Source organism: Rana temporaria, chromosome 4, assembly GCF_905171775.1.
Source record: "Rana temporaria chromosome 4, aRanTem1.1, whole genome shotgun sequence".
Classification (NCBI taxonomy): Eukaryota; Metazoa; Chordata; class Amphibia; order Anura; family Ranidae; genus Rana; species Rana temporaria.
Window position 1 is genome coordinate 245100262 of NC_053492.1, and position 15589 is coordinate 245115850.

At 45.7% G+C, this 15589-nt stretch overlaps 1 protein-coding gene across 4 annotated transcripts in view; it reads right to left on the reverse strand.

Moving 5' to 3' along the window:
• Window positions 1-13384, reverse strand: part of MAP3K7 (mitogen-activated protein kinase kinase kinase 7) — a 69082-nt gene extending 55698 nt beyond the window's left edge. For 3 of the 4 annotated variants that reach the window (XM_040350106.1, XM_040350105.1, XM_040350103.1), the window contains exons 1-3: window positions 13020-13383; window positions 3012-3122; window positions 1913-1978 (exon numbers count right to left, since the gene is read on the reverse strand). In XM_040350106.1, the coding sequence (XP_040206040.1) occupies window positions 1913-1978; window positions 3012-3122; window positions 13020-13106 (264 nt within the window). In that variant the 5' untranslated portion in view covers window positions 13107-13383. Of the gene's footprint in view, window positions 1-1912; window positions 1979-3011; window positions 3123-13019 lie in introns of all 4 variants that reach the window. The other variant, XM_040350104.1, reaches the window with a different exon arrangement.
• Between the last annotated feature and the right edge of the window lie 2205 nt (window positions 13385-15589).

Genomic DNA, 15589 nt, shown 5'->3' on the forward strand with positions numbered 1-15589 from the left:
AAATACTTGGAACACGGTTATTATATAAAGTATATACATAAATAGGCATATACTGGACATTAATGCAAGCATCTGAGATGAAACATAGGGATGCAGCAATGCAAAAATAAAAAACACACATGATTGACCGAGTTAATCTGTAAGCAAGCAAAACCATCCCAATTAAAATGTGATTAAAACATATAAAGATCTGCAATAGATATGCTATTAAAGTGGATGTAAACCCAATTCATTAAATTTGAGCTGGGCACATATCTGCAGTGTTTTGTTATGTCTCTTCAAAGCACTATGTTCTGTAGCTGTGTCTTGTTGCGTTATCAGCCTAATAACTCCGTACAAGTTTTCGGTCACATATGATAAAAGGAGCTGGAGTTTTGTGTTGGGGGAGGATGCTATAGATTAGCAGTGTGCTAAACTATTCAAGGAACAGAGTTGAAAGCCTTTACCTATGAGGAGAGGGGGCATGTGCCTTTCCTCCAATCAGCTGTCTTGGCTGTATGCCCAGGCTTCACTGCAGCGCTAACCAGGAAGTGAAAATCTCCTAACACCATGTGCACTTTATAAACCGTATATAAAAGCTGAAGACAGCAGATATACAGGTAACTAGAGGTAGACCGATATATCGGCCGATATTTGGCCATTTTTGATAAATCGGCCGATTATTATCAAAATTAGGCCGATATTTTACACCGACCGCCGTTCCTCCTCCCTTCTCCACACTCAGCGGCTCTGGCAGCATCAAGCGCCGCGCTGAGTGTGAAACTGACAAGTAACAGAGGAGAGAGAGAGAGAGAGAGAGAGAGAGGAGCTGTCAGCTCGATGTTGGGGGTGGGCGGGACCCAGCAGCTATATTACACCAGCCAATGGGATGGTATCTGGGCGGGCCACTGTGTATATGTAGCCCCACCCCCTTTCTAAAGCAGCCCAATCATTGGCTGGTGTAATTTAGCTGCTGGATCCCGCCCACCCCCAACATCGAGCTGACAGCTCCTCTCTCTACCTCCCCTCTTAGTTTCACACAGTTACACTCGGCTTAGTGTGAAACCTGCCAGTGCCACCGCAAATCAGTGCCAGCCAGTGTCACCCGCCACTGCCAGCCAGTTCCAATTGCCAGTGCCACTGCCAATCAGTGCCACCTGAAAGTGGCATCTGTCCCAAACTAGTGCCATCTGTCAGTTCCAAACCAGTGCCACCTGCTAGTACCAATCAGTGCCATCTGTCAGTGCCGCCTGCCAGTGCCAACTGTCAGTTCCAAACCAGTGCCATCTGTCAGTGCCAACCAGTTCCAGCCAGTGCCACCTCCAAACCAGTGCCACCTGTACTGAGGACATCAAGGGTGTGCTAGAGTGACAGGAGTAAGCAGAAAGGAGTGGATGAGGTTGTTTTATTTTATTTTTTTAAATCAGCCTAAAATAATCGGCCACAAAAATCTGCATCTTATATCGGCCATCCCAATATCTAAATATCGGCATCGGAGAAAAACTCATATCGGTCTACCTCTACGTGTAACACATGTAATGCAACATATTATATACGGAGATTTGTTTCATCTCTGTGTATCATCTGAGGCTGTTCACTTCACTGGGTATATGCAAGGATTTACATCCACTTTAATGGAAACTGGAACCATAATCTTATTAATGTTTTCAGATTTGTATTTAAAAAGATTCATTTAAAATAAACACATTTCAACAATGTATACAACTGTCTTTTTGATCAGCAATGCCTAAAAAAACAAAAACAGATCTTTATAGACACTAATGAATGCAAATATGTGGCTGCTGGGTGCCAAGGCCCACCCACCAAAAGGCTGCATATGTGCGTTCCGCGCCAAGGGGCTAAGGGACATAAACCTCACATAAGTCCACTTAAAACAATGGCAGAATTTTAAGACGACAGCCTTAATACTTACAGGATTTAGGCAGGCTCCATACAACTTCACAATATTTGGGTGATTCACACGTGACAACTGTCGGAGCTGAAATAAAACAAAAATTTAAGTTATGGAAACATGTTACACCATTCTTAAAAAGATAAAAAAAAAATTAAATAAAAATGTTAACACCTAGCAAAGCATTGTACTTCTGAAATCTTCCACAAGTACACTAGAGGTGTAAAAGTAAATTCAAAATAATCACACAGTTTTAAAAAATAAGTTCACATTTTGGAGCATGTTACACATCACACCTATATTTAGGGTGTAACATGCTACAGCACATGTCCTCCTCACCGCAATACCCCCCCCCATGACAATGGATGGCGGCTCCTCTCCCTGCAAGCACGGTCACATTTTGAAAACGGCTGAAAGGCTTGTCTGCAGGAGCCTGACAATGCACCAATGATTTACCATGCGCTGTTTCTAAATTGCTAGAATTATATACAAATTGTTGTTCAAAAACATTATCCAGGTATTGAAATACATAGCTACATTGGTCCGTCCATATACCATACCTAACAGATGTCCCTAGAAGCTGGAACTCATTGAAGTAGACACTAGCTACTCCAGTGACCTTCACTTGCTTTCGCGTGCCGCACCAAATAGCTTCCCTGCTGCGTTCCGAACACAGGAGGTTGGACACTCAGCATGGGCACCATTCAGAGATTGCGTTGCATTCTCTGAATAAATGCAAAGCATTTCTTAAAGGGATGAGGTGGAGAGCAAGACGTCATTGCCTTGTCCCCCTACCTGTTACAATCAGAGAAAGCCGACCTGTGTACAGAACGCAAGCAGGGCAGCTGCTCGGGGTTTGACCTGGAAGCAGATGGAAATCACTGAAGTAGCAGTGTCTACTTCAGTGATTTCCAGCTTCCAGGAGCATTGGCCAGGTATTGTATAGTTACATTGGTCCAAGCTGAACCAATGTAACTGTATAAAGTATTCATACCTGGAATTTCTCTTCAACATTGAAAGGAACAGTCACTATTCACTAAACACTTATTCCCAGAAGAAATCAATAGTTTTTTTGCATTTAATTCCTGATTCCCATAAAATGATTTGCCATGTGCATTACCTCTACAATAAAAGCTTTTCTTTCGGATTCACTTTCTATTTGCTTGATAGCCACATCTTTTCCTCTCCATTTTGCTTTGCAGACCACACCGAAGGTTCCCCTTCCAACTACCTGTTAGTAAAGAGAATACATTTTGTTAATAACAGAGCTTTACGTTTTTCGACTTAACCCACAAAAAGGTATAAAAACTCTAATATAGAGCCAAGTAATGCTGGTCAAAGACGGTTCGAATCTCGGCCGGTTCAGCAGGAACAGGCCGAGATTCGAACTATGTATGGGCAGGCTGAATGTACCACGATATTCCATCGATTGAGCCGCTAGCAATAACCATCTTCTAAAAATACAATGTCTTGGTAGGAGGGATTCTCCCGTCAGTACTGTTGATCGTCAGCATTGAGTAAATCACAGAAGATAGGCAGCCATACAACATATACATTGTATATGTTGCACCTTTGCAGTACACCACAATCCATCCCGCCCCCCCGGCAAGTACACAAAATCATCAAATCTTTGACCGTGGAATGTCCAGGCAGGACTCCGCTTGAATTGGGGCCTATATACAGAATTTGCCTAGAATTGAAGGGATCCCTAGCTGGGAAAAAAATATTATCCAAGTATTAAATAAATAGGTCATGGGCTGCCAGTGCTACCTGTCTTGGTAGTCGCAGAACTGACAGTAGTAAGCAGTCAGTCAAGCGAGGCCTACTGAGCTAAACAGCTGATCTGTTCTGCTGACTCCAAGTATTAAATTCTAAATATGCACGACAGCCAAGCAACCAGCAATTTCAGTAAGAAATGCTGGCAGTGGTTGCCTCACATGGTTTTCCTTCAACAAAGTGACTTGCAGTTAATGCAATGTGAAGTGATGGATACATTTCAAGCGTCCACTGTTGCAGTAAAATGTTCGAATCTCCTAGTTTTAGGGCCCGTTTACACTGGAATGCCATGTGGGAAACCTGTGTTCTGCCGATTTCTGGTACCACATTCAAATTGCACTACCCTAGTGATCTGCAGCGAGTGTCAGTGGAAAGTTAATGACACTGCAAACGCAGGTCGCACACAAACAGTACGTTTTCCGGCACTGGATCGCATAGTACAAATGTATATTTGCAGTATGTTTCCGATGCATGCACTACTTTTGGTGCAGAGTGGTGCAATTTTGAATGGGCTGAAATCGCACAGCACAGAACTGCATGCGAGTTGCACAGGAACACAGCGCAATACTGTGCAGTTCACATGCAGTTCATAGTGTGAATGGGCCCATACACTACATTTTACATAATACGTACAGTACTATGAATTATGTACCATACACACAACATTCATATTCACAGCACATCTGTAATAAAATAAACACAGTAAGTAAATCAAAAGTTTACCAATATACAAACACTCTTGACACAGAGGGCATCAGGAAATAACTCATGTCAAAAGGCAGATGTGCCTTTTTTTAAGGAAACATAAAATGGACACACCAAATCTGCAGAGGGTTCCATAGAGACCATGAATAACTAGCCTATGTGAGAGCGCTTGTGCTGCTACACTAGTTACTTGTTCTAAGATGACAATCTGTCATCAACCTGACCGTTCTAGGATTCACTCCCCAGATACTCGGTTTGTCTTCAGGTCTGTGTATGCAACAGCATCAAAAGAGTAACTGAAACCCAAATAAAGCACTTCAATTGCACCTCCCCGATGAACTGTTCTGGTAACCCTGTCAGAGAAATGTGACATTTGTTTGCTCTGATCACTCCGCAGGGACACTAGGATGCCTTGCTTTATGCAGATACCAGGGCTTTACAAGGTAATGAATTATTCTTCTCTGGAACATTTCTATTAATTATTTTTCTGCAGGAAAGTCGTGGCATATAATATCTTTAGCTACAGTCACTTCTCACTAAGCAATAAATATTGGAAACACCCAGTTTAAGTAGACTCAATGAACCTTGGGAAACAAACGTATATATAAACTATATAATGGCTCCAGGAACTGCTCTTTCTGCTTAGCATTTTTATTTACATGAATTCTCTTGTAATTATCTGCAATCATTATTAAAAAATATAGTGACAAGTCACATAAAAACTTCCCCTAAGCTGGTGCATGTGCAGTATATTGCTCTATTATACAGAATACCCAGGAATCACAACATACATGTAAAAAGGTATATATTAGTGTGTCTATAATGTATATGTAAATCAACAGAAAGCAATCTCTGCAGTCTTAAAGGGGTTGTAAAGTTTTTTTTTTTTTTTCTAAACCAACATGTTTTGCTTCCCACCTCTGTGCAAGGGTTTTGCACAGGGTGGCCCCCGATTCTCCTCTTCTGGGGTCCTGGGGGGCACTCCTGGCTCCTCCTCTTCTTGTGCCCCCCACAGAGAAGCGCTTTCCATGGAGGCACTTGTTTGGGCGCGCTCCCGAGTCCTGCTGCTGCGTCCACTGACACAGACAGCAGGACCCCCCTCCCCCCCCAGTCACTGGATTTGATTTACAGCAGCGGAAGCCAATGGCTCCTGCTACTATCAATCTAATGAGGACCCAAGACAGTGGCTGGAACTACTGTGCTCATCCCCGACGCTGGAAAGAACGGGTTCAGGTAAGTAAAAGGGGGGCCCTGCCTGTACTTTTACATTGGCAGAATTACACAGCTGCGCAAAGTAACGGATATTTGCATCACTTTGAATTTCGGGGCACACACCCCTGCCGCAAGCTCAGTGACCGTGGGACCCGGGGACTTGATGTCTGCCGGTGTCCCGCAATTGTGTCACGGAGCACAGAACAGGGGGATGCCTGTGTAAACAAGGCATCTCCCTGTTCTGCCTAGTGACAGGACACTGATCCTCTGCTTCCTGTAATCGGGAGCAGCGATCAGTGTCATCTCACAGTAAGCTCCGCCCCCACACAGATAGAATCACTCCCCTTGCACACACTTAACCCCTTTCCTAGCCCCCTAGTGGTTAACCCCTTCCCTGCCAGTCACATTTATACAGTAATCCAGGGCTCGACAAATCCCAGGCGCCAGGTCGCCATGGCGACTAGAAATGGGGCCCTTGCGACTTGGCTTGGAAGGGGGGGCAAAAAAAATACCACCAGATGTGAGCTGGCGCCATCTGGTGGTGGCCGTTGGTATTACAAGTTAAGCATTACAAGTTAAACGGCAATTCTAATGTCATTTTTCACTATTTTCACTGCCATCTTCTTCCCTCTAATTAGAACCCCCAAACATTATATATATTTTTTATCCTAACACCCTAGAGAATAAAATGGCAAACGTTGCAATACTTTCTGTCATGCCGTATTTGCGCAGCGGTCTTACAAGCGCACTTTTTTGGTGAAAAAATTACACTTTTTTGAATTAAAAAATAAGACAATAGTAAAGTTATCCCCATTTTTTTTTTTAATATTATGAAAGATAATGTTACGCCGAGTAAATTCATACCCAACATGTCACGCTTCAAAATTGCGTCCGCTCGTGGAATGCCGACAAACTTTTACCCTTTAAAATCTTCATAGGCAACGTTTAAAAAAAATCTACAGGTTGCATGTTTTGAGTTACAGAGGAGGTCTAGGGCTAGAATTATTGCTCTCGCTCTACCAATCGCGGCGATACCTCACGTGTGTGGTTTGAACACCGTTTACATATGGGGGCGCTGGTCACGTATGTGTTCGCTTTCTGCGCGCAAGCTCGTCGGGACGGGGCGCGTTTTCTGTCTCCTAACTTTTTTACCTGGCTCCTAGATTCCAAGCAAATTTGTCAACCCCTGCAGTAATCAGTGCATTTTTATAGTGAATTTTATATGTGAAAGAGCGTCAAAAGTGTCCGATGTGTCCGCCATAATGTCGCAGTCACGGTTAAAAAAAAACAACAAGGGGCATGCTAGAAAATCATCTGCAGATCAGCCAATGTCTGTGAGCACTGACCAGTGTGTTCTGGTGGGGGGGGGGGGGGGGTTGTCCCTCTGTCATAACACAATAGCTCAGCAGGGAGATTACTGTACCAACATCACATAGTGGCTCCTCCCGAGCCCTTAAGTTTTTTTTGTTATTCAGCCCGCTGTGTTGAAAAAAAGAACAACTGATCATGTGTACCAGGTGTTATCCATATGCATATATAAAAGGACAACTGTTGAATCAGATGTGTATCTCACAAACATAGGCAGTGGTGTTGTGTTTCAAATGCTTCAAAAGAAACAATATCATTATACAAGGATGATAGCTAAATGCAATTTCATTGTGTACACACAGACTCAAAAACAAATGTAGAGAGTTCGCTACTCACTAAAAAAACAACAGGCAGCCTGACAAGTTCACAACATTGTCTGTGCTAGTAGAGACCTATAAACATTGTAACCTTTTGTTCTTAAATCAAAGGAATGAACTTTGGTCTGACATGAGGGAAATTTAACCACTTAAAGTCTAAACCTTTTTCTGACACCTATTTCTTACACACATGCAGAACGTATGTCCACTTTTTTATCCATCCGTTTACGGATGAAAAAGGGACATACATTGATCCCTAGGAGATTGCGGGTGTCAGCGGATGAACATCCTCCGACACTCGATCTCACCCGTGTCCGCAATCCTCCGATTCTGCAGACGGAGGAAAACCCTATTTTCCATCTGGCTGCGGATCGGGTAAACACGGACAGATGGTCCGTGTTCATCCAATCCCCCCCATAGGGGAGAGCGGAGATCTGACAGATTGGTCCCTGCACAGTGTGCGGGGACCACCCTGTCATCCACCGGCTCAGCGGGATCAATGGATCCCCACTTAGCAAGCAGAGGGACACAGGGCAGATCATTAAGGATCCGTCCCGTGGGAAAGGGCCATAAAAATCCGTATTCTTTGCTAGAAAATTACTTGGAATCCCTGTATATTTTTAGCAGAGACCCTAGAGAATAAAATAATGGTTGTTGCAATATTTTATGTCACACTGTATTTGCGCAGCGGTCTTTCAAACGCAATTTTTGGGGGGAAAATGCAATCCTGTACATTTCTTTAGAGCAGACGGTCAGCTTTATTGCATCAACAACCGATGCGGCTCAGCAACTCAGTGGGAGGGGATGTCCCCCCCCCCGCCGCTCTCCCGTCCCATAATTTTCACTAGTACAGTGGTGCGCAAATCTTTGTGAGACCAGGGACCAGTACATTTTTATAGGGTTGCACCGATATCACTTTAAGACAGAGTACAAGGTACCAAAACATTTTTCAAGTACTTGCCAATACCGTTTATGATACTTTAATATCATGTGACAGTGGCACTAATATACAGCACTGATGGGTGACACTGAGGCATGGACTGTGGCAGTACTTTTTTTTTTATTACATTTTTTTTACAATATTTTTTTTTACAATTTATTTATTTTTGGTTATTTTATTTTACAATGCTTCCTTTTTTTGACAGGGGAGTGGACGGTGTCAGTGTTTTATTTATTATTTTTACTTTTAATTATTATTTTTTTTTAAATCAACCCTGTTGGGGGGGGGGGGTGCTTTGGTGAGATGTCAGGGGTCTAACCATTTCCTTTATTTGCAGCCTCAGCTGCACTGAAGATGAATGGGCAGGAGACAGCGGTTTCTCTCCATTCATAAATTGAAGCATCACCCCCCCCATCCCTGAAAATCTGGGATGGGGGGGTGGAGAAGCACAGAGGGGGACACAGGGGAAACCAGGGGGGCACATGAAGGAGAACATAGGGGACAGTCAGGATCGATTGGTCTAGAGGTGGAAGTTATAATCACTGATCTCCCTCTGCAGCTTTCAAGAAAGCAGCTGAAAGCCACGCAGGGAGATCACCGATTTTAAACTTCCCCCACCACCACACCGATCGTTCCTGACTGTCCAAGTATCAGGTCAATTATCGGAGCATTTGCACGGGTACAAGTACTTGTGCAAAGATTAGTATGGGTATCAGTGCAACCCTAAATTTTAACAAAACAATTCCATGACCCAAGAGTAAAAAAAAAAAAAATTTGCCTCGTCAATACCCTTATTTAGTAATCCCTAACCCCCATAAACTTACTTTGCCAACTCACTTAGCACTGCAGCACCCCCCCCCCCCCCCCCTCCAACGATCAGCAGGGGTCTTTCTCTTGCCTTGCCCTGGCAGCTAAAACAGACTTTGAAGAGTCAGTGTTTTTTTATTTTATTTTTATAGGTATTGACCGTTTTCCCTCCTACTGGTTCATGGGCTTGACATCTACTGCTGTCACAGTGTGCCTGCCTGGTAGATGGCGGCTGAGAAACACTGTTTTAGGAACTCTTCATGTAGGGTTACAATTAGGGATACAATGCAGCCGATATTCACTTTTTTAGAAGTATAGGTAACAAAACTGACCAATATTACTTCAAGGGGTTTTACCGGGGTGATGCATGCAGCGCCATGCATCACCCCGGTATCGTTCTTTAGAGCGGGCAGTCAGCTTTATTGCAGGGTTTGACAAATTTGCTTGGAATCTAGGAGCCAGCTAAAAAAGTTAGGAGCCAGAAAACACACCCCGTCCCGACGAGCTTGCACGCAGAAGCGCCCGCATATGTAAACGGTGTTCAAACCACACATGTGAGGTATCGCCACGATTGGTAGAGCGAGAGCAATAATTCTAGCCCTAGACCTTCTCTGTAACTCAAAACATGCAAACTGTAGATTTTTTTTAAACATCGCATATGAAGATTTTAAAGGGTAAAAGTTTGTCGGCATTCCACGAGCGGACGAAATTTTGAAGTGTGACATGTTGGGTATCAATTTACTCAGCGTAACATTATCTTTCATAATATTAACAAAAAAATGGGGATAACTTTACCGTTGTCTTATTTTTTAATTTAAAAAAGTGTAATTTTTCCCCAAAAAAGTGCGCTTGTAAGACCGCTGCGCAAATACGGCGTGACAGAAAGTATTGCAACGATCGCCATTTTATTCTCTAGGGTGTTAGGATAAAAAAATATATATATAATGTTTGGGGTTTCTAATTAGAGGGAAGAAGATGGCAGTGAAAATAGTGAAAAATGACATTAGAATTGCTGTTTAACTTGTAATGCTTAACTTGTAATACCAAGGGCCACCACCAGATCGCGCCAGCTCACACAAGGAAGAGCTGGGGACTTCACAAAAACAAAAAGGTTTTTTTTTTTTGCCCACCTTCCAAGCCAAGTCGCCAGGATGCCATTTCTAGTCGCCATGGCGACCTGACGACCAGGATTTGTCGAGCCCTGCTTTATTGTAATAACAAACGATGCAGTTTAGCAGCCGCTCGGCTGTTATTACAAGCCGTGGGAAGGGACGTCCCACCGCACCGCCTTCCGCCACTCGCTCAGGCTCTCCCGTCCCACCGGAAGGCCCGAGCAACCAGCCAACACGTGCCAGCTGGTTGAAGACCCGAACAAAGCCAATCCTTTGCGTCCGGGTTACTAGATCCGAGACCTGAACGATGTCATGAAATCACTTCCCAGATTACTGGCAGAAGGTGCCAGTTTGAAAAAAATAAAGTATTCAAAAAATTTCGATCTTGACGGTTTGAATACTTTCAAGTGCAGAGGAGGGGTTGGAGTGGGAACTCGAGCCGCCCAGGGCGATCCTTCACTAAGCTGCGGTTCCACGATGCCACAATGTCTCCTGGGAGCTTTTGACATTGTTCCCAGGGGTCATTGCGGCATCGTGTGTAATTATATATATATATATATATATATATATATATATATATATATATATATATATATATATTTTTAAGCTTTAGAATTTGGGACCTCCACTGGCAAAATGCAGGTTTGGGTGTCATTCATTATCAATGCACCTAAAACACGATGCAGTTCTGCCGCAATAAAGCATGCGACAATTGTAGCTTGTCGCCCAAAAGGGAGCATGAGCTTCTTTTGGAATTCGAGCTTCCCAAAAAACCTCACCGCACTTAGGGTACCACTGAAAGTGAATGTGACCTGAACCTGCGTTTTGCGATTGCAGTTTGATTTGAGATCGCAGACAGAATCGCAGCGATTCTGTCCAAGATCCCAAAACATGAAATCTGAATGGAGCGTTTATATCACGTTAAAAGACCAAGAGTCCCATCCACACTAGTCGTGGGATTAAAAACAAAAGCAGGTATAATCGACTCAAATTCCACTTAACACCCTGTGAATCCTTAGTGAATGGTGACTTCACTCCCTTCACCCATTATTTGGAATCTCACTCATTAAAAATATTTGCGTAGCTTATTAAAGATTAGGCTGACAGCTCCTTATTAGGACAATCCACCAAAACTGCAGCTATACTCCGTAAAGCTCCAAAAAGATCCTGCATGGATAGAAAGACTCCCATAGTAATACAATCGCCACACTCTTATTATACAACAATGAATTATACTCACATTAAAGTACAATTACAGGCTCAAATTCCACTATGTCTCCAGAGACACTTCAAAAGAGCTCAAATCAGCAAAACACAGGAGCAGCTCTGTTCCTACTTGGTTCAGGAAGCTCAGCAAGGCTCACACTGAACTCCTTGCTGAGCTTTCTGACCCATAGAAGTCCAGGATGACCGCGCAAGTCCAGGACGACCGCGGGCCGTGCAAGTCTAGGAGGACCGCGGGCCGCGCAAGTCTAGGACGGCCGCGCAAGTCTAGGACGACCGCGGGCCGCGCAAGTCTAGGACGACCGCGGGCCGCGCAAGTCTAGGACGACCGCGGGCCGCGCAAGTCTAGGACAACAAACGACCGCGGGCCGCGCAAGTCCAGGACCGCCACGGGCCGTGCAAGTCCAGGACCGCCGCGCAAGTCTAGGACGACAAACGACCACGGCCGTGCAAGTCTAGGACGACAAACCGACCACGGCCGTGCAAGTCTAGGACGACAAACCGACCACGGCCGTGCAAGTCTAGGACGACAAACCGACCACGGCCGTGCAAGTCTAGGACGACAAACCGACCACGGCCGTGCAAGTCTAGGACGACAAACCGACCACGGCCGTGCAAGTCTAGGACGACAAACCGACCACGGCCGTGCAAGTCTAGGACGACAAACCGACCACGGCCGTGCAAGTCTAGGACGACAAACCGACCACGGCCGTGCAAGTCTAGGACGACAAACCGACCACGGCCGTGCAAGTCTAGGACGACAAACCGACCACGGCCGTGCAAGTCTAGGACGACAAACCGACCACGGCCGTGCAAGTCTAGGACGACAAACCGACCACGGCCGTGCAAGTCTAGGACGACAAACCGACCACGGCCGTGCAAGTCTAGGACGACAAACCGACCACGGCCGTGCAAGTCTAGGACGACAAACCGACCACGGCCGTGCAAGTCTAGGACGACAAACCGACCACGGCCGTGCAAGTCTAGGACGACAAACCGACCACGGCCGTGCAAGTCTAGGACGACAAACCGACCACGGCCGTGCAAGTCTAGGACGACAAACCGACCACGGCCGTGCAAGTCTAGGACGACAAACCGACCACGGCCGTGCAAGTCTAGGACGACAAACCGACCACGGCCGTGCAAGTCTAGGACGACAAACCGACCACGGCCGTGCAAGTCTAGGACGACAAACCGACCACGGCCGTGCAAGTCTAGGACGACAAACCGACCACGGCCGTGCAAGTCTAGGACGACAAACCGACCACGGCCGTGCAAGTCTAGGACGACAAACCGACCACGGCCGTGCAAGTCTAGGACGACAAACCGACCACGGCCGTGCAAGTCTAGGACGACAAACCGACCACGGCCGTGCAAGTCTAGGACGACAACCGACCACGGCCGTGCAAGTCTAGGACGACAACCGACCACGGCCGTGCAAGTCTAGGACGACAACCGACCACGGCCGTGCAAGTCTAGGACGACAACCGACCACGGCCGTGCAAGTCTAGGACGACAACCGACCATGGCTGTGCAAGGCTACAATGACCATACTAACAGAAGCGTACAATGTACAGTGTAGTGACAGGAAAGCCCCCAGGTGACAATGACAAGTGGAAAGGCTCAGTGTCCCCCAGAGCACTTAGGTGCCCATGTCTCTCTCTCACCTCTTCCACCTCGATCTCCTTGTAGTCGATCTCCTCGAAGTTGAGCACTGGAGGGGTTTCAATCATGTCAGCGGAGGAGGCAGACATGCCGCGCCTTCACCTAACGAATCCGGGCCCCGGGCAGAGGCTGACAGCAGACAGGGACTGGAAGGTCCGGGGCCACCGTACACTAGGACTTTACTGGCGGCCCCGGCCCTGCACCGTCCGAGCCACCCCCACTGCACGGCCCGGCTCACACACACCAGGGACCAGGCGTACAAGGCGCTGCGGCCGCCGCTACGCTGGAACTCTCCCGAACCGAGCATACATGTAGCGACGGAAGCTGCACAGGCCGGGAGCAGACTGGCGGTGAAAGGGGCGGCGCTACCGTCTACGTCAGATACTTTCCGAAGAATTCAGAGGAAGTCTTTTTTTTTTTTCTTTAACAAACTTTATGAAGACTTTTGATCACGAGCAAACTGTATGCAGTCCTGACTGAGTCCTTGTTGTATTTTGTAGGAAACGTGTGCTGGATAAATACCTAGGCTGCCATTGAGTTACTATTCTCTTTAAAATGCTGCTTAATTGCCTGTGACACTGTTCTAATATGCCCAGTGTCCCATCCAGATCCTGCAGGGCTGTGTCTTGTGATGTCTACCCTGCAAGGTCCAAGTCACTGTACAGCAGGTGTACCCAACATTTTGAAGAGCAAGGGCCACTTAACCACTTAAGGACCGGACCAATATGCTGCTAAATGACCCAAGGGGTTTTTACAATTCGGCACTGCGTCGCTTTAACAGACAATTGCGCGGTCGTGCGACGTGGCTCCCAAACAAAATTGGCGTCCTTTTTTCCCCACAAATAGAGCTTTCTTTTGGTGGTATTTGATCACCTCTGCGGTTTTTATTTTTTGCGCTATAAACAAAAATAGAGCGACAATTTTGAAAAAAATGCAATATTTTTTACTTTTTGCTATAATAAATATCCCCCAAAAACATATATAAAACATTTTTGTTTCCTCAGTTTAGGCCGATACGTATTCTTCTACCTATTTTTGGTAAAAACATCCGCAATAATCGTTTATCGGTTGGTTTGCGCAAAATTTATAGCGTTTACAAAATAGGGGATAGTTTTATTGCATTTATATTATTTTTTTTTTTTTACTACTAATGGCGGCGATCAGCGTTTTTTTTCGTGACTGCGACATTATGGCGGACACTTCGGACAATTTTGACACATTTTTGGGACAATTGTCATTTTCACAGCAAAAAATGCATTTAAATTGCATTGTTTATTGTGAAAATGACAGTTGCAGTTTGGGAGTTAACCACAGGGGGCGCTGTAGGAGTTAGGGTTCACCTAGTGTGTGTTTACAACTGTAGGGGGGTGTGGCTGTAGGTGTGACATCATCGATCGAGTCTCCCTATAAAAGAGATGACTCGAACGATGCAGCGCCACAGTGAAGCACGGGGAAGCCGTGTTTACATACGGCTCTTCCCGTTCTTCAGCTCCGGGGAGCGATCGCGACGGAGCGGCTATAAACGAATATCCGCGCCGTCGTCCCGGATCGCTCCCAGAGGGAATCCGACCGCCACATGTAGCGGGGGGGTTCCCGATCGGACCCGCGGAAAGGCAGGGACGTACAGGTACGCCAATGTGCCTGTACGTGCCATTCTGCTGACGTATATCTACATGCGGCAGTCGGGAAGCGGTTAAAGAGGTTGTAAAGGTTTGTTTTTTTTATTTTCTAAATAGCTTTAAGCTAGTGCATTGTTGGTTCACTAACCTTTTCCTTCCGTTTCCCTTCTAAATGTTTTTTTTCTTTGTCTGAATTTCTCACTTCCTGTTCCTCCTCAGTAAGCTTTCCCCTATCATCCGAGCCATTCTGGCTGGGGGTTAGTCAGCGTGCTCGCCCCCTCCCTTGGGACTACATCCCTGGGAGGATGTAGTCCCAAGGGAGGGGGTGAGCATGCTGACTAGAACGGCCAGAATGGCTCAGATGAGGAAAAGGTAAGTGAACCAACAATGCACTAGCTTAACCACTTGACAACCGAGGACGTCATATGACAGCATCAACTTTGTGCGGTGATATCTGAATGATGCCTGCAGCTACATTCATCATTCAGATATCACCGTCTTCAGCCGGCAATTCTCTGCACGTTAAAAATGATCAAAGCGGCAGTTCCACCGCTTGATCGTTCTTATAGGCAGTGGAAGGGGACGTCCCGCCGCCATCCGGTGCTTCTCCGGGCTCTCCCATGCCATCGGGGGTCCGGAGAACGAATCAGCCAGTGCTGGCTGGGAAGCATAGAGATGACTGGTGACCAGATAGTCACCAGTCATCTCTATGACCATCGGAGGCTGGACGTGATGTCATAACGGAAGTAAACAAAGCCGCAATCTGTCGGCATGAGATCAGTGAATTTTTTTCACGATCTCAAGCTTACAGCCTGGAGGGATGTTTACATTACTTGTAATAGGAATAAAAGTGATAACATTTTTTTTATTTTTTTTTAAAAAAAGTGTAAAAATAAAAAAAATGAAGTAAAATAATATATATATATATTTTTTAAAACGCCCCTGTCCCTGGT